Source organism: Sprattus sprattus (assembly GCF_963457725.1).
Source record: "Sprattus sprattus genome assembly, chromosome: 1".
Lineage (NCBI taxonomy): Eukaryota > Metazoa > Chordata > Actinopteri > Clupeiformes > Clupeidae > Sprattus > Sprattus sprattus.
Window position 1 is genome coordinate 19,493,798 of NC_137920.1, and position 25,448 is coordinate 19,519,245.

At 39.7% G+C, this 25,448-nt stretch overlaps 1 protein-coding gene across 1 annotated transcript; it reads left to right on the forward strand.

Annotated features, from left to right (window-relative positions):
• Nucleotides 1-219: 219 nt before the first annotated feature.
• LOC308368268 (NACHT, LRR and PYD domains-containing protein 3-like) lies at nt 220-23,610 on the forward strand (the record flags this gene model as incomplete). Its single annotated transcript, XM_080842413.1, has 15 exons — nt 220-223; nt 823-957; nt 1,849-3,454; nt 4,041-4,217; nt 4,394-4,567; nt 4,756-4,929; nt 20,904-20,995; nt 21,098-21,165; nt 21,263-21,309; nt 21,479-21,693; nt 21,834-22,084; nt 22,186-22,320; nt 22,428-22,569; nt 22,680-22,706; nt 23,127-23,610. The coding sequence occupies 15 exons, from the start codon at nt 220-222 to the stop codon at nt 23,417-23,419; spliced, it is 3,540 nt and encodes a 1,179-aa protein (XP_080698539.1). The 3' UTR covers nt 23,420-23,610.
• Nucleotides 23,611-25,448: the final 1,838 nt, after the last annotated feature.

A 25,448-nucleotide genomic window follows, 5' to 3' on the forward strand; every position in this document is an offset into this window, starting at 1 on the left:
ATTTTCAGACAACATTGAGATCACTTCTTTGCACACAACTTTTAAAAGTAAACTTTCTATTCAGAAGATTTTTATCATCCATTTCGCCGTATCGCGCTCACCATTCACTCAAACCGTAACGTTAGCCTACTACACTGTTTGCAAGGCAAAAAAAAGAACATTAATCTAAAAAAAAAAAGACAATGTTAATCGCGCGATACAAAAATTGACAGCGTTAAAATGGGTTTGCGCAATAACGGGTTAAACTGAGAGCACTAGTTCAAAAGTGATCACTTGTGGATGATGTTAAATCATAGGCGGAGATCCTGGGGTAAAGTCCCCCCCCCCCCCGACAAACATTAGAAAGATTCTTATTTTTTTTAATATAGTATTATGAAATAAACGCACAACGACACAAGCGGTGCTTATTATAAACGTAAAACAATGTGCCTTTTAAGTGTTGAAAATCATGATCCCCCTATTCCTCAAAGTGGTTTGGTTGACATGCTGTTTCCAGCGGGCGGGGCTATGGAGAGTTCCGTGTTTCAATCAATCTGGCCCGTACACGGTCAGGTTGTGCGACTGTTTCCTCCTCTCTCCCCTGTCACTCCCGCTATGATACACGATATGTAAAGAAATTTACCAGATTTTTGAACGCAGTAAGAACATGTAAAGAAAACATTTTTCTATACTCCATTTACGAAGTTCCAATCGATATACACAAGTATACATAAGTTTAATAATGGACTGACATGACAACGTGAACATTCGCCAATAACGCACTGTCTGTGAGCAGCTATTTCGTGTTAGAGCATTTTATGTCCTTCCCTCTCTCTCTCTTAGTGGGAGGCCAGCAGTGTTCCCCAGGTCTGGTCAGAGGGGATGGTGGGGTCAGAGCGGACATCACTGCTCACTCTGAAGGGATGGTGGATGCCCAAGCTTTAAGCAGAGGATCACCCATGCCCCAACAAGAAGGGGGTAAGGGCCCAATGTCGGCCATTTTACATTTGGATTCAGCTGCAAATTAGCTGCAAGACAAACACACACAAATAGTACACACATGTTGGTGTATTTATGATATTTCTTAGAATGTGAGTATTAAGGATTCATAAGTTCTGAATAGGAAGAAGAAGTTTTATTGTGAGTTTAAATGCATAAGATATTAGAGAAGAGTTGTGTCTTCAGCTGCTTTGGGAGTGATGCTGCAGAGTGTGTGGAGCTGGGAAACTCATCCCACCACAGTGGCACCACTGGCAGCTTGAGACTTTTGAATGACTGGTGTAGGGAGAGACCATGACATTCTCTGCTCACTGGCAGCAGGCACTGGTAAAGATGGACTGTAGACCTGGGTGAGGGTGTTAAGATAGGAGGATGTTGTTGAGGGGGTGGCTACCGTCTAGTTAAGAATCAGAGCTTAAGTCAGTGAAGAGAGATAAACAAAGGTGTGTCCTTTATTGCTAAAAAAAACTAGTACCTCTATGGATGCTGTGCCGTTCAGGAAATATGTCAGTTCTGGTTTTCTACAAATGCATTGGTCCCTATGTTCAATATATGGTTTGCTGACATGTGTATTGCTTTACTTAAATTGGTTTTGTTTAATATGTATTGGTCATTATACACTTATTGAACCTTGACTGAAACTGTTAGTTTATGCATGCAACATGTTTCAAACAGTGATAGTTGCTTAGAGATAAAGAAAATACAACTAAAAAAATAACAAAAGGAAAGGTGCAAGTCAAATGCTACACTGATGATGCATACAAAGCAAAAAAGTGAAAATCATATATTAAGGTTAAGGTGTCATATGTAATATAAACAAATAGTTATTTCCCATTTCACAATATCGCATCTGACTTTTGTTGTCTTCAGATGATAATGCAGCAGAGGAGGTTAAAAAGAAGAAAGCATCACTAAAACTGAAGCTTCAGAAACACCAGAAAAAAAGGTTTTCTGTTGTACATCAAGAGTCTAGAGATTACAAAGTACAAGCGATCTACACAGAGCTTCACATTGCAGAGGGCCGCACAGGTGGGGTCAGCAATGAACATGAAGTGTCGACAATTGACATGGGACAGATTAGGACAAGACCAAGTTCTGAAGATAAGCAAGTCAAATTGGCAAACATGTTCACAGACTCTGCCACAAATGTTTTGACTATGGGAATCGCTGGGGTGGGGAAAACTGTTGCAGTGCAGAAGTTTGTCATGGACTGGGTTGAGGACAAAGCAAATCAGGATATAGACTTTGTTTTTGTTCTTCCATTCTGGGAGTTAAACTTGAAGAAAGAAAACTGCAACCTTCTTGATGTTCTTGAGCTATTCTACCCTTATCGGAAAGATTTGGAATGCATCCTTGACTTGAGTAAATGCAAAATTCTTTTTGTCCTTGACGGTTTGGATGAAAGTAGACTCAAGCTGGACTTTGGAAAATGTATTTGTGCACTGGAAGAAGAGTCATCCGTAGACGTACTCATAACAAGTCTCATTAAAGGTACAGTACTGCCCTCTGCGCTTCGCTGGGTTACAACTAGACCAGCAGCAGCCAGTCTGATCCCAGAAGACTGCTTCAACTTGGTGACAGAGGTTCGAGGATTCAATGACCTCCAGAAACATGAGTTCTTTCAGAACAACATAGAGAATCCAGACAAGGCTAAGAGACTCATTGACCATATCAATAATAATAGAAGCCTCCACATCATGTGTCACATACCAGCATTCTGCCGTATTCTAGCCAATGTGGTGGACAAAATACTGGAAGATCAGACCAAAGAAGAATCATACACAACTTTGACAGAATTGTTCACGTTGTATTGTGTGTCTCAGATTCAAACAATGGATGACAAATACTCAGAGGATAAGAAGATGAGTGCAGAGGAAAAAGGACAGTTCCTTGTTAATCTTGGGAAACTGGCTTTCAAAAATCTGGAGAAAGGCAGCCTGATTTTCTATGAGAAGGACCTGGCAGAGTGTGACATTGATGTACATTGGGGAGCACTGCAGGCTGGAGTTTGTACACAGATCTTCAACAATGCAAGTAGTTCAACTGGAGAGAACATGTTCAGCTTTGTGCATCTCAGTGTACAGGAATTCTTGGCAGCTCTTTTTGTTCTTCATGAAGGTCTTTTTTGGTCAAATCCCTTTCTTAAGTCCTGGAAAGAGAAATGCAGCTGGCTGTTCAAACACTCAAGGTTTGACCTTTACAGATCTGCTGTGGAAAAGGCCCTGCAGAGCCAGAACGGACATCTGGATCTTTTTGTCCGTTTCCTCCTCGGTCTAGCTCCAATGGTGGAGCCAGAAATCCGGTCCCCCCTGAAGGTAGTGCTGCCACAGTTGGCTATCAGAGAAGTGAGCATCAAGAAAACAGTTCAATACATCAAAGAGAAGATCATGGAAGATATCTCACCAGAAAGGATCATCAACCTCTTCCACTGTTTGAATGAGTTAGGGGACCACTCACTGGTTGAGGAGATCAAAAGGTAATTAATGCAGACCATTTCAGATTCAAAGGAATTTGTAAATAGCACAATTAGTAGAGCATGGTGTCAACAACACCAGTGCCATAGGTTTGATTTCCGAAAGAGTACATACTAATAAAAACCCTTTGTAGGGCTGTTATTGTAGGGTAACTGTTTTACACATATTGATTTTCCTACATGTACTGTAACTGTTTGTGGTTCAAGGAAACGATAATAAATGCATTGGATAAAAGCGTCTGCCAAATGACTAAATGTAAATGTAAATGCATTGAAATCATCAAATCTCTGCAATTATGTTCCCCTGATAAAGGCATAGCCTCAAATTATGTTGTCAACTTGTGTCAAATAGATTATCCAAGTGTTCACAACAATCATCAGAATGCATTTAGTCCGTAGTGAATAGAAAATGTTTGTTTGTCGTATTTATGCTATTTACTGCTGATTCTTATCATTTGTATTGCTCTATTCTTCTGGTTTTGGCTTTGAAAGTAGAGAGGTGCATTCTCTTTTTAAATAAGAAGCTTATACTAAGAGGTGTTTTAAGTATCACTAAGATTATGAATATTGTGTTTAAAATGTTACCCAGGTACATAAACTCAGCAGATGAGGAAGATAACCTGACTCCAGCCCAGTGTTCAGCTTTGGCGTATCTGCTGCTGATGTCAGCTAAAGACATGAATGAGTTTGATCTGAAGAAATACCTGAGATCAGAGGAAGGCCTCCACAGACTGCTTCCTGTAGTGAGAGTCTCCAGGAGGGTTTGGTTAGTAACGTTTTGGTTGGTTTATGGGAGTAAGGCCTTGTTAACAAAAATGATGACCTTGACAATATAATGTTTTTAATCTTCATTTCTAAACAGGCTAAATCGGTGTCAATGCTGAATCTTATCAAATATGTACAAATACATAATTACAAACACACCTAATGTGTTTTAAACAGGCTAAATCAGTGCCACCTCTTCAAAGCAAGCTGTGAAATGATTGCATCAGTGCTTCAATGGACACCTTCCCATCTCAGAGAACTGGACATGAGTGAAAACGACCTGCAGGATGAAGGAGTGGAACTGCTCTGTGTGGGACTAAGAGATCCACAATGCAAGCTGGAGTCACTGAGGTCAGTATGTACAGTACAGATGTGTACTGCTGTATTCATCTGTATGCACGTGTGTGCAATTTATAAAGGGAAGGAATCAAAATTACTGAGGTCCAAAATGCAAGCTGGAAACAATTTTGATCAGTTATAAAACATTGCCTAAAACATTTTAAAAATGTATAGTCTGACTCTGTTGACTCTTGTTTCAGGCTGAGCGGTTGTCTTATCACACACAAGGGCTGTTCTTTCTTGGCATCTGCCCTTAAATCAAACCCCTCCTACCTGAAACAGCTGGATCTGAGCTACAATCACCCAGGGGAGTCGGGTATCAGAGAGCTCACAGACAGACTGAATGATCCCAGCTGTAAACTAGAGACTTTCAGGTGAGTACTGGGTGTTTATCTGGGTGTACATGACATTTTATAGTTTTTTTCCAATCATCTTCACTGTTGTCTCAATACCATGTCTACTTTTTCAAAACTCTTCACACAGTGGGTTTGACAGACACACACCTCAGCAAATCAGTTAACTTAATAATTCACCCAAAAGGGAATCATGCTGCCATAACTATAACATATGCTCTCTTCCATTTAACTGCTTTATCACTCAATGTACAATTAACTAAAAACAAAGATAACTTGGAGCATTGCAAAATGCATATAGTATGTTTTGCTGAATCCTCTATTTTTGAACAGTTTAGTGTAACATTGCAAGAGAAAAGAATCATGTATGACACCTTGTACGCATACAATATGTAATAGCAAATTAAATATATGAAATTCAGCTATATGTCTCAAGACAGCCCCATGCTTAATTTTCTGTGGTATACTATAGTACAAAAAAATTGTGCAGAAACTTTTCTTTCCCAGTACAGTAAGTAAAACAACACATTAGATTACCACTGGAAGTGTCCTGTAGCCCTTATTCTGATCTGTGGTGACATTTTTATAAACTTCACATTCTCAACATTCTCCTTTGCCTGGAATCTTTAGAAAAAAAATCTTTAGCATATCTTATACACCCCTTAAATTCCCCATATTCCACAAATATTTCAAGGCAAGCTGTTGTCATGACACCACTAACAAACTTTATGTATCTGTTGGTTGTCACAATACTGTATATACCAGTTTTGAGTGAGGCAAAATTGCTATGTGTGATCAGTGGTTAGTGTTGTTTGGATAACAAGTGCTTGACTTCACTACTGTTGTAAAGTTGTATTGTATAGTTTGTAACAAGGCTGATCAACAAAAAAAAGGCAGATAACTGAATACATTAATGAATACATCAGTCCCTTCATTTATTTTTTTTCATTTAAATGCTCTTACAACATAGAAAAGTGGATCGGCTTGCTTTACGCCAAAAATGTTCTTATTGAATAACAACATTGCGAAACAGGGCGGTACAAAATACAATTATAAAGTGCAAATTTCAGGTAAACATGGACTCAGCCTATAGTGCAGTTAAACCATGGCTTAATATTATCTCTTTACAAGTTTGCTGTGAACATAGCAGTCAGGCCTCTTATTTCAGAAACAATGAGCCGTGACAGTTAGGTTACCAATAAAAGGTACGCCTACTACTTATTTGCTCTCAATCAGCTACTAAAACAGACAAGCCTGTTGACAATTTCAGAGAACAGTGAAGCTCGCTTCTTTTGCACAACATGTCCAGACACTGAAAACAACCTTTCAGAAGTTACTGATGTTGCCGGTGCTGCTAAGTACTTGCGTGCAAGGCCGGCCATTTAGCTGCTTGCCCCTTTACGTGCCCCTAAGCCTTCTCAGTTTTGTGCTATTTCTGAACGTGGCTTGTAATGGTGGCTCTCAAAGGCAATTCGTAGGTGCAGTTGTTGGATATGGTATGATATCAGCTAGACCCTCGTCCTCCACAACGGTTACAGGCCTATACGCAGTAGCCACCCATTTAGCTCTGGCTGCATTAAGTTTGTTCTTAGTTGTGGTATCCATGTGTTTTTGTTGGACGTCATCCATTCTTGTCTGGCTATGACAAGGGAGCGGAGAGTTTGCATCAGCTGTGTGCTTGGCCATCAAGTGGTATTTCAGACTGGATTTGCTGCGGTGATAGCTCAGTTTGCAACGTCAAACGACACATACCACTTTGGTCTTGTCAAGGGAACCATCTGCCACATTTTTGAAAGTAAACTTCTCATTCAGAAGCTTTTTATTATCATTTATTTTTCCGTATCGCGCTTACCATTCACTCAAACCGTAACGTTAGCCTACTACTAACTGCCCACAGGGTGTTTTTGACAATTTCCGCCTATTTTGCTCTGCTCTCTCCCTTTCATTTAAAACTTGCATATCTCTGGTTCTACACATTACATAATAACCATTCATGGCTTAAATTAATGAAGACACATGGGCCATCAACTGAAATTAGTTAAAGTGTTTATTATATAATTTAAGTTTAAATTTCAGATCAGCAAAAGAAAGGATTTGTCAGTAAAATAAATACTGACCTTATGTTTTTTATGTTTTCTTCAGTATAGAACTGGGTTTTGAATGTCAGAGGAAATCAAAACCTGTATTTCCTGATTCAACAACATCTTGACAGTGTGTGTAAAACATTTGAAGCAGATAGACAAAAGTTTACAAGTGCTACACATCAGTTTCCACATGGTGTCTTTTTAGACGTCTCCAAGTGTCTCATAACCTCTTCAAAGTCACCAAATACAAAAGTCACTGTACATCCAGCATTCAAACTTTTTTCTTGCCATCTGTACTACAGCAAATCAATTTTAATTAATTTTAATGTAAATATTTTAATTGTACTGTATTTTCTTGTAAGAATATACATGATGATCTTTGGGCTATCCAAAATATACCCAAAAACCTACCCACATCCACTTAGAAGTACATTACTTATCTGTACAGTACTTGTCTGAGGTGTAGCCTGTCCTGAGGTTTGTTCCAGTGGTCTCAGTCTTTCATAAAATAAAATCAAAATGAAAACAATGTCAACACCAGAGCCCTGTTAGCCAGAACAATTACAAATGCCTCACATGTAATGTGCTGTTACCACCTCCTACAACGTGGATGAGTGGTTGGATTTTAGGACGCAAAGGGAAAATGAACTACAAAATATGTATATAACAAAATACATTGAAAAAATAATTAAAAATATAGCTGCAAGCAGCAATGGAGGGTTCATGCAGCGAATCGGCCAAATTCGATTGGCTGTTGAAGGCGAATGCTTTCAGAACGCTATGCAGTGATAAAGCATGGTCTTTAGAAAGTACGTGCCAATTTTGGTGAAGGTCGGATCAAATTTGCGACCTGTGCAAACTTTTTAGTGTTTTGGATTAAATTAAGGTCAAAGGTCACCAAATGTATTGATTGTCCCCAAGATGGGGTCAGCAGTCCATGTACCAAGTTTGGTTTTGATACATTACAGGGTTGCCGAGATATGAGCTCACTTCCTGTTTGGCGGCTTCGCCGCCTAATTCGATTGGCTGCTACTGGCGAACGCTTTCATCAATTGTTCCATAAACTAATGCAGTTATAAGGCATGGTCTAATGATGGTCTGCGCCAATTTTGGTGAAGATCAGATCAAATTTGTGACCTGTGTTTGCTTTTTAGTGTTTTTGACTAAATTCAATATGGCGCCCTAATCAATTATAATAATGTCACATATTTGCATGTGTCAATCTAAAAACCTCCAAGAGCATGTATGGATCCCACTAGTAAGTTGAAATTCCAAACACGTCAACAGCTACAGGCCAAAATGCATTTTTTGTAATTACAGCGCCACCTAGAGGTCAAAGGTCACCAAATTTCTTAAGCGTCTTCCTGATGAGGTAAGCGGTCCATGTAGTAAGTTTGGTCTTGATACATGAAATCGTTGCTGAGATATGAGCCCACGTCCTGTCTGGCGACTTCGTCGCAAACTTTGATTGGCTGTCACGGGCGAACGGTTTTAGTTGCGAAGATGTAATATAGTATCCTTTGTGAGCCTTGGTCTGAAGATGATTTGTGTCAAGTTTGGTGTTGATCGGACAAAAATTGTGACCCGTGAAACTTTTTGAAGGTTTTTGATAAAATCCAAAATGGCGCATAATGACGTCATAGGGTGCGTTGAACTCGTGCTGGTCCAAGGATTCCAAGGATGCCTCATTTTTGAAAATCGGGCCAAGGGGTCAAAAGTTACGTGTGTGAACGTACGTCCAACTTTGACCTGTTGGTGGCGCTAGAGCGCTACATGTGCCTACATGAAACTTGGTGAAATGAATCATGGGACTGTCCCCAATCAGTGTGCCAAATTTCACAACTTTTTACCAGACGGTTCTATGGGCTGCCATAGGATCCCAGCACAGAATCATAATAATAAGAACAAACAGAAACACAATAGGTTTCCTGCAGCTTCGCTGCATGAACCCTAATTAAAAAATCATACACACTTATGCCAAAATCTGAAGCAACACCAACCTGGGATAATGCACAGGAGCACGTCACAAGCTTCACATAGCCATATAGTGGATGACTTGCAGATTAGGCACTTCTGCCTTGCAGGAATATGTGAAGGGCACACGTTCTCCTCAGACCCACCAGCATGGCCTCTATCCCCCAGTGGGGCAGGTCTCCTCTTCATTGAATGAAGTGGATGGTGTGGATGCTGTTGCTATTCTGGAGGATGGCCTCACTCTCCTTTTGTCCTTCATTTGCCTCCGAGCTCAGGGGTTGACACTTACTTTTTGGCTTAGGAGCACTGTGCTCCTAACCCAGAAAAATTGGGAGCACCTGCAAATATCTAGGCGCACCACAATAAAACCAAGTAATACTACTATTGATCAATGTTAACAACCTGGAATAACATGTTTGAACAGATTATAAAAGGAAAGGCATGACCTTGCTTAGGCCTACATTGATAGGTGGAAAAGAATTGCATGGTATTTTAGGTGATTTAGATCAGGGATTCCCAACCTTTTCGTATTTGTAACAGGTCAGGGCCCAACAGACACTCCGCTTATTATAGTTTATCTATATCTATATAAGGCTAATTTAATCTATAATCCATTAATTCTAATTAATAAGCGAACATCAGCACCTGCTACAGGTGGAAGCCTAGAAATTAATAAAAGAAAATCTAATTCTAGATATTGCATCAAAATTTTATTGTGCACCAAAAAACAACATAAAATCAAATACAGAACTTAGTTCCAGTAGGCCTAGGCCTATTTGTGCACAGCAAACAAGCAAGGAAATAACACCAGAATATACCCAAAAGATAGCATGCACTCAAATCAAGTGATAAAACATGCAAACAAGACCACTCAACTAGGCCTAATTAAAATAGGTGATGCTTCAGACATACAAATAAATAGGTTCAAATAATGTTCAATACAATGATTCAAATAATTGGAAAAATTATTTAAATCTGTGGCTGCAATCTATTATCAACATACATAGCACTTCCTGGGCAGTAGTTCGAATTGGTAGCTCTCCACAGAAAGGCATGTCCTCTTGGAGAATAACACTCCAATAATAATGCACAAAAAACAGTACAAATGCAGCTTTTCTGACGTCCGTCGACTCGTCTAACTTGTTTTAAAAAGGAGCGGGCTGCCTTTCATCTGTACGTGATTGCTGGATGTCGCGTCTCCAAATGTCTATTCAGATTTGAGCGCATCATTAGACAGCTTTAAAACGCACTCAACACACTGCGCTTGGGCTCAACCTCCATTCACAAAACCAAATATAATTGAATCAGGGTTGTATTTACGCTGAATATTAATTGTTAGTAGTAGTTCTTTCACTTAACCCTTGTATGGTATTCGTTTTTTTGTTACACAGAAGGTATTGCGGGTCTGGTGGACCCGCTCGATTTTGGGGTGTTTAATTCAGTACAATCAAACTATTTTTTGGGTAAAATACTCAACAGATGTTTACTTCATCTCAATTACAACCAATATGAACAGCAAAAATGGTTAATATTGGCCCTTTAGCTGTGTTATATCACATTTATGAATTTAAGTGCTACCCGTTTTTTTTTTTTTTTTTTTTTTACAAAAATCAAGAAAATCAATTATAATCAAGATATCAGTGGACAAAATTCAACAAATTTACAAATTAAGCAAGGGTTTTCATAACTATTTGATTTATGTGAATTTAATTTGAAAACAGGTCAGTTTACATAGCTCAATATGGGTGGTTGGGGCACCATCATCGTCCTCCTGAATCCTCCTGATGGTGGCTTCAGAGGCTGAGATTCTTGGAACATGTTGTCTTCTCAGGGTTTAAAGGTTTCCCCAGTGTCTTTCCAAGTTCCTTGAGAAAATGGCTTATCCTCTGGAGCTTCCCTCTCTTCCAATCCGGGTTCAGTGCCATCCAGGTGACAAAGGCGTTGTACGCCAAGATGTCCAATATGTCAAATAAAATCGGCAGTGGCCAGTATAGGGTCCTCCTTTTGCAGCTGTAGGCAGACACTAGCTTGTCCATGTTGTCCACCCCACCTTTGGTGGTGTCAAGCTAAAAAGGCACCGGGTTTCTAAAAGAGCCCGGGTGATGTAATGTTTACTTTCGAACGCCTCTTGAGTGACAGTTGCTATGCCAACGCCAATACGTCACCCGGGCACTTTATACTAGCTATCAGTCAGGGAGTCTGAAGAGTCGTTCGAAAGCCATCAGCTACTTTTTAGTCGCTTAATATTGTGCCTTAACGGACACTACGCACCCGGACACTTTTTAGCTATCAGTCAGAGAGTCTCAAGAGTTGTTTGAAAGCCATCAGGTACTTTTTACACGCTTAATATTGTCTGCCGGCCTCCTGTTAGTATGCACATATCAACAGGTTTTGCCGCTAGCATCTATATTGCTAATAGCAATTCCTCCTTTTGTGCGACAATATTAAGCGACTAAAACGTAGCTGATGGCTTTCGAACAACTCTTGAGACTCTCTGACTGAAAGCCAAAAAGTGTTGGGGTACATAGTATTTGTTTAGGCACAATATTAAGCGATTAAAAAGTTTTAGCTACACCTGCCTGTTGGTATTCTGTAAGTTTGCAATGTCCGCTAGCATATCAAAGCTAGCAATCCCCCGTTGTTCTTTAGTAAAATTTTGTGCAAACAATGCCCTGTTTTGTTCAAATGTAATTGTGGGTGCCGTCAGATATGTCTTAAAATCACATCACATTAAGGACTTTCTTAATTTAAGCACAACAACAGATGAATAGCTTCAAGCTAACAAGATAGCTCGTTACACTAGCACGAGCTAGGTGATGGAATGTGCTTACTTTGATACTATAATAAACTAGCGAATCAACAACTTTCCTACCAAAGTCAAACATCAAGCACATGGTTGTTTTGGTTGGTTTATTGTAGGTCAAATACAAGCAAGCCGGTCTAAGGTAGCGAAGTTCAATGCGAGATGCTCTGAAGTAAATCGCGTTATGAAGAATAAAAGAGACCGGGTGACGTATTGGCGTTGGCATAGCAACTGTCACTCAAGAGTCGTTCGAATGTCAACATTACATCACCCGGGCTCTTTTAGGCATCCGGTGCCTTTTTAGCTTGACAGTGGCATTATAATCCATGATGATCTCTGGTTTTTGATGCTCCAGTCCAGAGATGCTCCCATTCGTGTGCAGTGTACTCATGAGTACAACATTCTTGCGTTTCTTTGGCACATAGGATACCAGGGACGCGTCAGCCGTGTACATACATTTAGAAGAGTTGCCAGGCCTGTTCTTTGTAGGCAGCAGTTGGGGTGGGAGCTCAGATCTGTTTTTCCTTATTGTTCCCACCATGGTCAGCTCCTGTCCCAGCTTGTAGGATGTAAAAACAATTAGCATGTGATGATGTGTCCACTGAGTCCCTGAGCCACGTCCAGAACACCTCTCATTCCTTGATTTTTCTCAGGGTGTCCTCATCAGGTTACCCTATATAGATTTGTAAGTTCAAGCATATGAGGAAGTCACATCACAGAGGCAGCCCAGATCTTTATACCATATTTTGCAAGTTTAGATGGTATATAATGTCTAAAGGGGCAGGGGCCCCTAAATGGCATCAGCGGCTGAAACACAAAACTCTTACTCTAACTTACTAACATACTCACTCAATCACACACTTAGCCTACATGCAAACAAGGTCCACATACACACAAACACACACAAGTGTGCGTGCACACACACAAACAAACACACACACACACACACACACACACACACACACACACACACACTTGCAGGCACACTCACATACACACGCGGGGCAAACACATACACAAACAAACAAACAAACAAACACACACACACACACACACACACACACACACACACACACACACACTTAAAGCAGACCCAGACAGGAGGAAAACTGACTTTAGGTACACAGGACCTACAATTTCCACACTTTTATTTGCCCCGGGTCCAGTGGACCCGAATACCCTCTATGTAACACAAATGTGTAGGGGGGGGGTTAGGGTGTGCGCTCAATGAAAATGTAGACTGATATCCGTTCTTCGCATAAAATGAGCCAAAGCCAATGAGTTTCAGTTTGAAAAAATTATTAGAAGTATTATTTTTGTTTTCATCAAAAGTGAAAACGGGTCCCACAGACCCGAATACCATGCAAGGGTTAAGACACTTCTCAATTTCTCCGCTAATATCGCCACAGACTGGTCTAGTTATTTTCCAAGGGAAGTCGTGGAGTGTGGGTTGGCGACCATCTAACGTGGGACTATCGGATGCTTTGCATTAAGGTGATCACTTAAAGACGAGCCGCTTCTGTGCTAGCTAAATTTAGCTTTCAAATGCTCCATACAACTTTAGTTTGGTCGATTGTTCCGTCATTTTGCCTCTTAAATAGAAACTTTCCTCTCAGCTCTCCCCATCTTCCACTACCGCTTCGTTATCTCCTGCTTAATGACTTCAGGCACGTTTCGTGTTGTGTCAAAGCAAACCGAAAGTAAACAAAGTTGCGTTTCTGCGTTAAAATATTTTATCGCATTAACACTCTAAGGTCCAAGGCCTTTTAGACTTTTCTAGGTTGTCTGACATGCCTTGATGTTTTTGTAAAAGGAAGTAAAAGGAAGTAAAAGGAAGTAAAAGGAATGTAGTAAAAAAAGTTTAATTTAAATCAAATGTATACATACCCTTGGAAAAACCTTGTTTCAGAGGTGCTCAGACTTTGTACAAAAACACATTGTAATGATTTATTCACAAGACTTTTTATTTCTGAGCCTTGTAAACATAGGTGTTGGCTAAACACATGTTAGTTTAACATTCAGAAAGTATGTCTTGTTTCACTACCACATATTTATAATTTCAGAGTGTCCTGTGCCATTCCTAAATCTGTGCCCCTACAAATGCATATTGATGAGTTGGTGTGAACAAAACTGTGACACCTCTCGCAAAGACAAAGGCCATATCCTAATGGCCCTAGAATGTCTTTGTGGCCCAAAACCCCCGGAGTGAATCTTGCCACACCATGACCCAATGGAGATCACTGAATCACCATCCCCTTATCATATGAATAGCTGTCATTTGCTAATGAGTGGGTCCTTAGCAGCAGAAACCCCACTCAGATACTAGAAAGTGCAACACATCAGTTCTATTCCCCTGACAAAGTGCTTATTTATTTTAAAATTTTGAACTGTATATATTATAAAAGAAAAGGGTTCAATGTTTCCGTGGTTGTTCTTTTTATGTCTTTAAGACGAAAACTCGCGGAGCTTAACATTTTTTTGGACAAAAAAAATCAAAATATCCCGGGCGAGGGATATAGACCTTAGAGAGTTAAGCCTGTCTACAATAATATCATAAATTAACATTGATAGTCCAAATTAATATTGCTGTCAAGTAAAAATCAGTTCTTCTTGGAAAATTAGTGGGGGGAAAAAACACCCTGAAACCCGCAATTTTTGCCTTATTTCTATAGGCGCACGCGTGCGACTGTGATTTCAAATCAAGTCGCACGGCCAAAATTCAAGTCGCATGTGCGACCAGATCAGTCGCACTGGCAGTTGCCCTGGAGCCCTGGAGCTGGATGAGGCCTTGACAGTCCTGGCAGGTCAAAATAACTGAGGGTTGTTGGGAGAGGGGAGAGGACAGGTGTGTCTTGTGCAGGGACATCTCTGAAAAAAATTAATCAATTGGCAAATGTTATACAAGCAACCCAGAGGAAATAAAACTATGGGTTACTGAGTAAGCATAACTGAGCATCTCCAAAACAACTTTGTAAAATAACAAAACACAATATGCAACTAAACATAAGATACATGCAACTAGATCTTGATAGAATGGGGTGGGGTAAGGTGCTAATTGCGTAGTTGTCTGTGAGACAAAAGAGAATATATATCTTGATGTCTGGGTTACAGATTCTGATAATACATACTAATGAGAATTCTCTAAGGTTGATGGGATGAGATCAGGGGACAAAGGATGAAGACGGGGTTTTTGATAGCAGGAATTAGGCTGGTTTACCGAGGTGCGAATGGGTCAGGTTCGTGTTCGTAAATCAAAGATTATAGACAAGAGTAAATTCTGCTCCATCAGCCATATGAGCATTTCCTACTATGTAAACAACATTATTAGTTCTATTATATTACTAATATTATAAAACTATTACTATGTAAACAGCAAACAAATAAAAAACCAGGAAAACGTCAATACAAAATAACCAATTCGTGATGAAGGCTGCATCCACCCTCATAACAGAAGTAGCTTAGCCAGCTTGCTAACATTCCTGCTTTTAAGGCAGATACTACTTGGTAATAATATCGTGGAAACATACACAAAACAACACAAAATGCATGCTCATAGTAGTTAATGCAGATATGTACTTACATGTGAGGGACACCGTCAAGAAATCCAACTCCTTCCTCGAGGGAATCTATACTTGCCCCATCTCCTAACTCCAACCTTGTCTTCTTTGCCGTCATAAAACATAATAATAATATTAATAATAATTCATTTTATTTTTAACGCACTTTTCATTCCAAGGAATCTCGGAGTGCCTACATATTAGAAATTGACTATAATAATACAATAAAATTTTAATTTTAATTTTTTAACAGAAAAGATTTAACACAAGGCCAGAAATGCCTTCCTGAATAAAAAAGTTTTAAGTCCAGCTTTAAAGGAATCCAGTGTCTGTGTTGCCCTTAGGTGGTCAGGGAGGCTATTCCTTAAATGTGGCGCTGCCGAGCAAAAGGCCCGGTCGCCCATGGTGCGGAGCTTGGTTTTGGGGACGCGGAGGAGCGAGCTGTTTGAAGACCTGAGGGTGCAGGTGGAGGTTTGGGGAGTAATTAATTATTGTAGGTAGGGAGGTGCATGTCCATTAATGCACGTATGGGTGATTATAAGGACTTTGTAGTCTATCCGGAAAGAGACAGGGAGCCAGTGTAGTGAGTGTAATATTGGTGTTATGTGCTCATATTTCCGGACCTTCATCAGAATCCTGGCAGCGCTGTTTTGGATGTATTGCAGCTTCTGGATGTTCTTGCCAGTGATCCCATAGAAAAGTGAATTACAATAGTCCAGTCTTGAGGAGATAAAGGCGTGGACAAGCTTCTCTGCATCTTATAGGGTTAAAGTGGGGCGGAGTTTGGAGATGTTTCTTAGATGATAAAAAGAGGTTTTGCACCGGTGTTTTATATGATCATTAAAGTTCAGGTGAGAGTCAAACCTAGCTCCGAGATTAGTGACTGTGGAGGAGAGGGGGATGACCTGGCTGTCAAAGGTGAGATGAGTCAAGGAGGATGACTGAACCTGGTGTGGAGTACCAACAAGAAGGGCTTCAGTTTTGCTACTATTAAGCTGGAGAAAGTTGTTGCTCATCCATGCCTTTATCTCCCCAAGACAGGCGTTGAGAGATGACATGGCTGCAGTGGGGCTTGGGGCAGTTTTGATATAAAGCTGTGTGTCATCAGCATAACAGTGGAAAGACATCCCATGTCTGCTGATGACGCGTCCGAGGGGGAGTTTGTACATAATGAAAAGGATGGGGCCGAGGACCGACCCTTGCGGAACACCACAGGAGACAGGGAGCTGTCTGGACTTGCAACTTCCCAGTGAGACATATTCAGTTCTGCCAGAAAGGTAGGACTGAAACCACTTGAGTGCAGAGTCTGATAGTCCAATGGTGGTGTGGAGACGCTCTTGCAGGATAGTGTGGTCCACTGTGTCAAATGCAGCAGTCAGGTCCAGGAGGATTAAGAGTGAGGGTGATCCTGCATCGGCTGTCATCAGCAGGTCATTTGTCACCCTGAGCAAAGCTGTTTCAGTGCTGTGGGCTGAACGAAATCCTGATTGAAATTTTTCAAACAAGTTGTTGTGTTTGAGGTGGTCCTGAAGTTGAGAAGCAACTACCTTCTCTAACACCTTGGACAGGAAGGCAAGGTTTGAGATAGGCCTGTAGTTGGCTAGAACCTCCGGGTCCAGGGTGGGCTTCTTAAGAAGGGGACGGATGACAGCAACCTTGAGAGCAGGTGGGACATGAACTCTAAAGCTTGTTCGTGGTATATTTCTTCAGTTTTGAATGAAGGAATAGACAATTGTGCAAGAGAGGATATAAACGAATCTAAACTATAGGACTAGAATATAAACTATAAACAAAGTTAGGTTGCAGTGTGTAGTACAAAGTTACATTTATTAAGAACAAGGAATTACTTCGAATACTTACAACAAAATAACAACAAGTAGGGTCACAAACCTCACTTCTGTGACCATCCCCTGGCTAAGTTGTTTTGACGACTGATTTGACTTCTATAAACCTTTTATAAAAAATGTAGCCCCCATGTCCCTCGCAAAAATGTCGGCATTTTTTGCTAGAGGGCAAAATCAAAAATGGCAGCAGGGCCTATTTTGTAAAAGTAACTTTTTTAGCAGAGCACCTAGAATAATGTATGAATACACTTTTTGTGGTAAATTGACCATAAGGATTGTGATTCTGACATCATTTTGACATTTAGACATCATCTTGACCCCAAAATCCAAGATGGCCGCCATGTGGTTGAGCGAAAAGATGGGCTGTGTTCGTAAAACTGTAGCCATCTTAATAGTCGTCTTAATCCTTTATACCTCGTTTAGACAGGTGTCTGACTCAAGAAGGTATTTAAAAAAAAAATGTTTTAAGTATATTTAAGATAGCGTGTATGATAATGTGTGACATTGGTAAGCTGAAACGTTCTTATCTGACGTAGGCTAACGTGCTAATGTTAAAAAGTTGGCTGACTGACGCCTCGCATTATTGCTGGTTACAATAATGGTGTTATTGGATAGTACAGTGTCTATTTATCAGTAACTTTCGAAAAATCTAAGAGAGAAAACGTTGAGAGTTTTCGTACATAACCGTAATTTCTAATACACACATTTACCTTTTAACCATAGCACCTAGAATAATGCATGAAGACACTTTTTGTGGTAAATTGACCATAAGGATTGTAATTCTGACATAATTTTGACCCCAAAATCCAAGATTTATACACAGATTACATGAGGTTCTCTTTTGATGTAATTTCATTGCAGGTGGTCACAGACAGGTTTTGTTTGATTCCTCAAAGGTTTTTTTTACATCCAACACCCTACAATCATATCAAAACTCACACATTATTAAGAAACACTTATTTCCAGTCTTTCCTGTGTATGCGAGACAGCAAAGTCAATTGACAATTGACAATTGCAAACATGCCAGGCATTCCATGTGTCCTTCAGTGTGGCAGAGGAACCAGACTGACGTAGTCTATGATACATGTGGGGGAGGTACATATGTCGAAGCAGCGCTCTCTTCCATTGGTGTACAATGCAGCTGAGCGGCTCAGAGATGATGTCAAGTCCATCAAACTCCTCGCATGGCCTCCGAGAGTCGAGCAACTAAAGGAGGAGGAAGAGCTCTCACCACTTATTGTTCAACTGCTATCTGGTCTGCAGGGGAAGAAGGGGGTAGTAGATCTGTCCCCAAACCTTGCCTCTCTTATCACACAGTACATTGTAAAGTGACCTACCACAACTGCCATCAATGCCACTGTCACCCTTCATGGGATTACTCGCAGCAAGGAGCTTATCGACTCCTACTACAAAGCTGTGTATGGGGATCAATTACGAAAATGTGCTTCTCCTGCGTGATGTTTGGACCATGCATGACCTTGAGAGGTGTTCGGTCTGTCCTGAACAGATATTCTTTGTTTTTGTCCTTTCATAATAAGTAATGTATAAATGCCATACATCACCCATCTCCTGGAGATCCGGGGCTGATTTGTGTATAAAACATTACATTTTTGGTCTCCTGGATGGTGGCCATCTTGGATTTGAGGGTTAACATGATGTCTCAATGTCAAAATGATGTCAGAATCACAATCTTTATGGTTAATTTACCTCAAAAAGTGTCTTCATACATTATTCTAGGTGCTCAGGTTAAATAGTACATTTTTGTATCAAAAATTACGTTTTCGCTCTAACACATGGTGGCCATCTTGGATTTCGGGGTCATGATGATGTCTAAATGTCCAAATGATGTCAGAATCACAATCCTTATGGTCAATTTACCACAAAAAGTGTATTCATACATTATTCTAGGTGCTCTGGTAAAAAAGTTACTTTTACAAGATAGGCCCTGCCGCCATTTTTGATTTGGCCCTCTAGCAAAAAATGCGACATTTTTGCGAAGGAAATGGGGGCTAAATTTTTTATAAAAGGTTTATAGAAGTCAAATTAGTCGTCAAAACAACTTAGCCAGAGGATGGTCACGGAACTGAGGTTTGTGACCCTACTATAGAGTACATACTGTATATGGCTTTTATTATTAAGGCTTGTTTCCAAAAATAAATATTTGTCTTGGCTGCGAGCAGTTAAGGGGAATTCGAACACGTTGTAAAAACGTGCGGGGGGAGGTCCGCGAAGTGCCCACGCACCGTGCTGAACAATGAGGTTAACTGTCAGCACTAGTAATAACATTAGCTTTTATGGAACTTATGTCACAAGATGCACGTACAAACACTGACATAGTGAAAGGAAGACAAGACTCACTCTCTTGCTTTCTCCCTCTCTCTATCTCTCTTTCTCTCTCTCTCTCTCTCTCTCTCTCTCTCTCTCTCTCACACACACACACACACATGCAATCATGCATAGATCATCCTCAGATATCTTATACCTTCGGGGACTATCTAGCGCTGGCGGGAGATTACATTTTTTGTTCTTGTTGTCCAGATGCCTTTAAAGCTCTGCAAGTTTTTGACCTAGAGTCATAAAAATAACACCCCCAGAAACCTTAAATCTTCTACATATACTGTATGTATGTGTTTCTTTTATTCTTTATTTATTCTTGAATGATTTAGTCGAAAAGATAAACCAAAAGATAAGGATTTATTCCCTGATTCTCTCTCTGCCTCCCTCTCGCGCCCGCACTGTAAACAGGCAATTGTTTTATATCACATCATCAGTTCATTATCCCTGTGTGAACTACATATGGACTAGCTTTAGCACATCTACTATACATGTTATGTAGTAGTGATGTCCTATACCATGGTCCTAAATGAGCACTGATTTCATTGTGATTGGCTTTCTACAGCTTAAAAGCTGTAAAAGCTTAACATTTTACATCACAACATATTACTAGCTGGTTGTCGAATAATCTGCTGAATGCCTTTCCAATATCAGGTTTTAAATATATTATAAATGGCTACATTGCTCTTGATTGTGTATTTAGCTATTGTTGTTACCATGAAGCACAGCTCAAAGAAAAATGGAGAGAGGATTTGAATAACTGTTAGAGACGAACAAAGAATAATTACAAGAGATAATGGCACAAAGTGACTCATTATCCCATTTCTTTTTTAAGGATATACTGTAAGCTAAATCTAATCAGTTTAATAACTGATGAGGCTGATGCACTCAATAGCTAGCTATCAACAAACTCCTCAGACTAACGTTACCTCAGTCAAGGTAGATCGCTAGCAAGTTAGCTGGCAAACTAGTCATGAAGTGAGATAATGATGCACATTTTCTACATTTCTTCTGACTTTCACAAACAGAAAAAACAGCTTATTTCCAGCGTTGTCATTATTTGTGCAGAAAATAGCTCACACCCACAAACGTGGGTGCTTGCTTCGTAGTTTGCAAAAGTCACAAATGGACCGTCATATCCACAAGTGAGTTAACATGAACATTCCGATCCACCTGTCTCGCTCTCCATCATATTCAAGAAGAATATTTACAAACAGATCCACATGCTTCTCCTCCTGCCTGCATTGACCACTTATCATATAAATGTATTTCTGTTATCTTAATTTGTATAAAATAATGTTATCTTAGAATTTACATAAAATACACTGTCAAAGCGTGTTCATGATTTGTACCAGTATGTTTGCATGATTTGCTTTATGTAATTGTGCACTTTTTCCAGTCACATATCTCAAGAGAGTGTTGAATTCACATACAAACCTCTCAACATCAAGTATTACGAGTATGATGATAAAAAATCCAGGGAAACAAAAGGTATAATCTTATCAAATATTCTGCAACTATCTACAATTATGTCCGATTAACCAGACTATTGTGTGTAATAATTATGACAAGCTAGAATGTATTTCCTTGTAGAGTATTTTGGAGGCGCCTCAGCTGAAAAAGAAATTGAGATCATTAAGGACAGATCTGTTGTACCAGAGGTAATCATCTCTATAGTCTCTCACAACCCATATGGTAAATTATTCACTTGATAATTTTGTAAATTAATCTTAACGTCTTGCCAAAATCTTACCACAGGTCTTCACACCAGAAATCAATCCATACCATGACAGAAAATCATACAGGTTGAGTTACCCTTTAAAAGGAACATTGTGCTACTACAATTATTCTGGACATTAAATCTACGTAAATCAATCACATTCTATGAAGTTGGAGCAGCAACTGATGTTGAAAGGGTCCAGTTTCATGAAGTACAAATTGTTCACTGACAGCTGTTTCCTGTGACCTTTCTAGGTTCTCTTGCTGCTCAAAGGGTCTGTTTCAGTGCCGTAACACAGGCTTGGTGTTCAAGATGGATACAGGGGGTGAGGTACAGTACCGAACAGAGCCATGGAACAACACAAAGCTGGCAAAGCGCAACTATGTACCAGCAGGACCTCTGTTTGACATAAAATGCCCACAGGGCACTCTCTCACAGATATGCTTCCCACATTGTGAGGTGCTTTCTGGTAAGCAAGAATCTTAGGGAATAATCTCATTTGATTTCCTTGATACAAGTGAAAAGATGTCGGGTGGAATAAATTCAGTCAATCCAGGCGACCATGTCTGTTGACAATAACTTGTTGCATGTACTCTTACAATTTTGCAGGGGAAGGACGCAAGCACCTGTCAGTAATACACATCAGTGACTCTGAATATGAAATGCTTGATCCTGACGAGACAACACATTCTTATGTGGTTTTAAATATCAGAAGATGCTCCATATATGGTCTGATGAAAAGAATTTTCAATAGATTTATAGTATGGACATACTTCCCCATCAATGGACTTGTGCTGCTGTTCCTTCAGGAGTCAACACTGTTTGTCTTACTGTTGCCAAAAAATGTTGACATCTCTCAGGTATATTAAAAGCAACATTTTACAAAAGTAATATTTTGGAAGAGGCAAGCATAAGCTGTAAAAAGTGGAGGTTACATTTCAGTTTTTGTATTCTTAAATAGGTATGTGAGAAAAGGAAGAAGATGAAAGAACCTGCAAAGGAGATATACATTGAGACACCTGGAACCTGTGAACTTGTCCCTCAAAAAACATACTACCTCTCCTCTGATCAAGAAGAACATGAAGTAACTCCTTCGGTAAAGAAAATGAAACAATATTATAATTCAACCTTTATTCATATAAATTGACCTTTCATTGACTAGAAGTCAGCAGTAGCACCATTAATTATCTTTTCTTCCTACAGAGTGCCACATTTCAAGATTATGAAATATACACAAATTATGTTGCAGCCTTTCAAGTGACCTTCACCAAACTTGAAAGGGTTAAGTTGAATCTGAAAATAGAAGGCTCAGAAGAATGTGTGTGGTATACCAAATTGAATCTAGGTAAATACACAAATTATGCCACATCAAAAAATATATCTTTGGTTATTTATGTGGTGTTATTTATAAGAATACTTTTGTTATTACTAACATGTTCCTATTTGTATTCAAAGCCAGCCTGATAGGAAGATGTCCATCAGGTAATAATTGTTTTATTCTTCTTTATTGGCATTTCTCAAATATATGGACGACTGTGACAATAAGGATTCCTCATTTTGTAACTCATCATTAAAACCGTTGGTGTTGGTGCTACAAACACAGAGTAGTTCATGCATAAAATAATTTGGAATGTATTTTGTTCTGTCTTTCACTATACGTAGTAAGTTGCTTAGGCAGGCTGCTACAAGCATCATTTATTACATGAATGTATTGCTTAGAATTTACTTAATAGCAATTGTATTAATTTAATATTTATTTTTTGCGCCGGTTATACATCTAGGTTATACATCCAGCAACATTTTAAGTTCAACAACTGGCCTTTTGTCAGAGATTTTGGTGAACTGTGAATTTTATTTCACCGCAAATAGTTAAAATGTCTAAATTCTACATTTGTGTTGCAGTGTCTTCTCCCTCAAGTCCCTACACTGGGCCAGGTCAGGACTTCTTCTACAAACACAAGGCAGAACTGGAGACTCGTCTAGGGCTCCTGTGGCCCATCCTCTCCGAGCTGGAGAGCTGTGGAGTTCTCAGCACTGAGGAGAGAGAGGAGGTGCAGAGCAAGGAATCAAGAATAAAGCAGAACCAGTCTCTTTTGCTAATGCTTAAGAACAAAGGATGTACAGCCCTGGAGGAGTTCTACAGGGTTCTCAAGAAACGTGATGTTTACCTAGTAAAGGACCTTGAGGGACCCTAAAGGACATATGCTTGATATCCTGGCTTGCTGAGGCGAGACCTAAACTCGCTACAGACATTAGCTTATTGAAATTATGTTGGCATGACATGAAGTAAAGTCTTGTCTAGGGCTCCAAACACTGTCAGGGCCGGTGCTGCATCAAGCAGGTTTTTTCCGGATTTGTTTTCAGTGTTGTCTATAAAGTATTAGAGCCTCCCCCAACTCTTCATCACCCACCACTATACTTGACCGTTACTTCCTGGAGTTTCCCTTTATCTGTAAGTGCTGACAGCATTACGGTCATGGGAGCAATACTCAGGGAGCATCCATACTGATGAACAGAATGTTTAACTTTACAATACTGTAAATAACTTGTGATAGAATTGTCTGCTAAATGACTAAATGTATATGTAGATATGTATGTAGATACTGATCCTCAGTCAGTTGTTTTATGGCTTGAAAAGTCTGCACTTGGGGTCTTTTTATTGGTTATCTTATTGGTTTAAGCCATGGGTCGGGAACCTATGGCTCGCGAGCCACCACTGGCTCTTTTGCTGACGGCCGGGGCTCTCGGACGAAATGGGTTGGAGAAAAAAAAATCAAGTGTAATCAAGGGATCAGCCTAGGCCTAGTAGAAGGCTTAAATAACAGTCAATACTAGTTATATTAAAATGACATGGCTTTGTGGCAAATACGTAGGTCTATCTGAGTTATTTAATTTAACTTTCCACCTCAATTGACTCCGTAACCATAGCCTGCAAAATATTGTTACATTCGCGGCTGGTTGCCATGCCAATATCTAATCAAAATCCCTACATTTCCGTCAACGAGAAAACTTCCATTGTTAAAGTTGATAGGCTAGAGAAAAATATTTTGCATCCCTGGTGTTTCTATCGGCGATTTTGAAATAGAGGTTGCCGACCTGACCTCGTCTGGCATCTGGGTGGGCAAGTTCAAATCACTGAACGATCAGCTGGAAGGAATCGCACGTCAGCGAGCACAACTTGCGAGCGGACACAAGTGGACTGACATGGGAAAGCTTCCATCTCAAGATGAACTGCTTCTAAAAACTTGGAATGAACTGCCCATTACATATCGCACATTGCAATATGTTAGTATTGCTGTGTTACCCATGTTCGGTTCCACTTATGCATGCGAGAAATCTTTCTCTCATTTGCAAAATATAAAGATGAAGCTGCGCTCGTTTAAAAAAGGACCCCTGGTTTAAGCCAATGGCTGTCATTGTTGTGCAAATACCTCAGATGGATGTTGTGTGGTGGTTTACATGTGGTCATTAAGGGCCAGTTTCAGAAATGGTATTATGCAGCAGACTGGGAGCTGTATCAGCTGAACTCTGTAAGTAAGTTACTGTAACTGTTATAATGTAGAACATGACGTGTGTGAAATATATATTTTCGCACATATTTGTACTGTATGTTTTTTTCATTTAATGTAGAACATGACGTGTGTGAAATATGTATTGTTGCACATATTTGAACTGTATGTTTTTTTCATTTAAAGTTTAGAGTTTGGCTGTTCCATGAGCAAAGCATATACATTGTTGTCTAATTTTGTACTGGCCTACTTAATGTTCATTAAATATGTAACTTACGGCAATCTGAGGTGGTTATTTATTAACTTGATTTGTACTTCACATGATGTTTTTGTACTTTTACTGTTAGGCTAATCCATGAGCAAAGAATACAACTTGTCCTCTATTGTTGTATCTGTATACATGGACAACTGAGGTGGTCATTGTAAGCCCTTTCAGAACTCAAATAAACTGTATATTGTTGTCATGATGCTCAAAGTTATATCTGTTGACTCCATCAATCATGCTGATATAATTAACAGATTAAGAAGGTTGGAGTTTCTGGTGGGTCTTCGACTGGCTATCTTTGGTTATCAAGCAGACCTTTAGAGCGATGTGTTATATTTCTTGGTAAGTTAGTCAAGCAAAACCTGATTTCTTGCTCCCCTCTCACTATCGGGTCAATTTACGGGACCATTCTAGTAGTTGGAAACACATGCACACAAACACAAAAACACA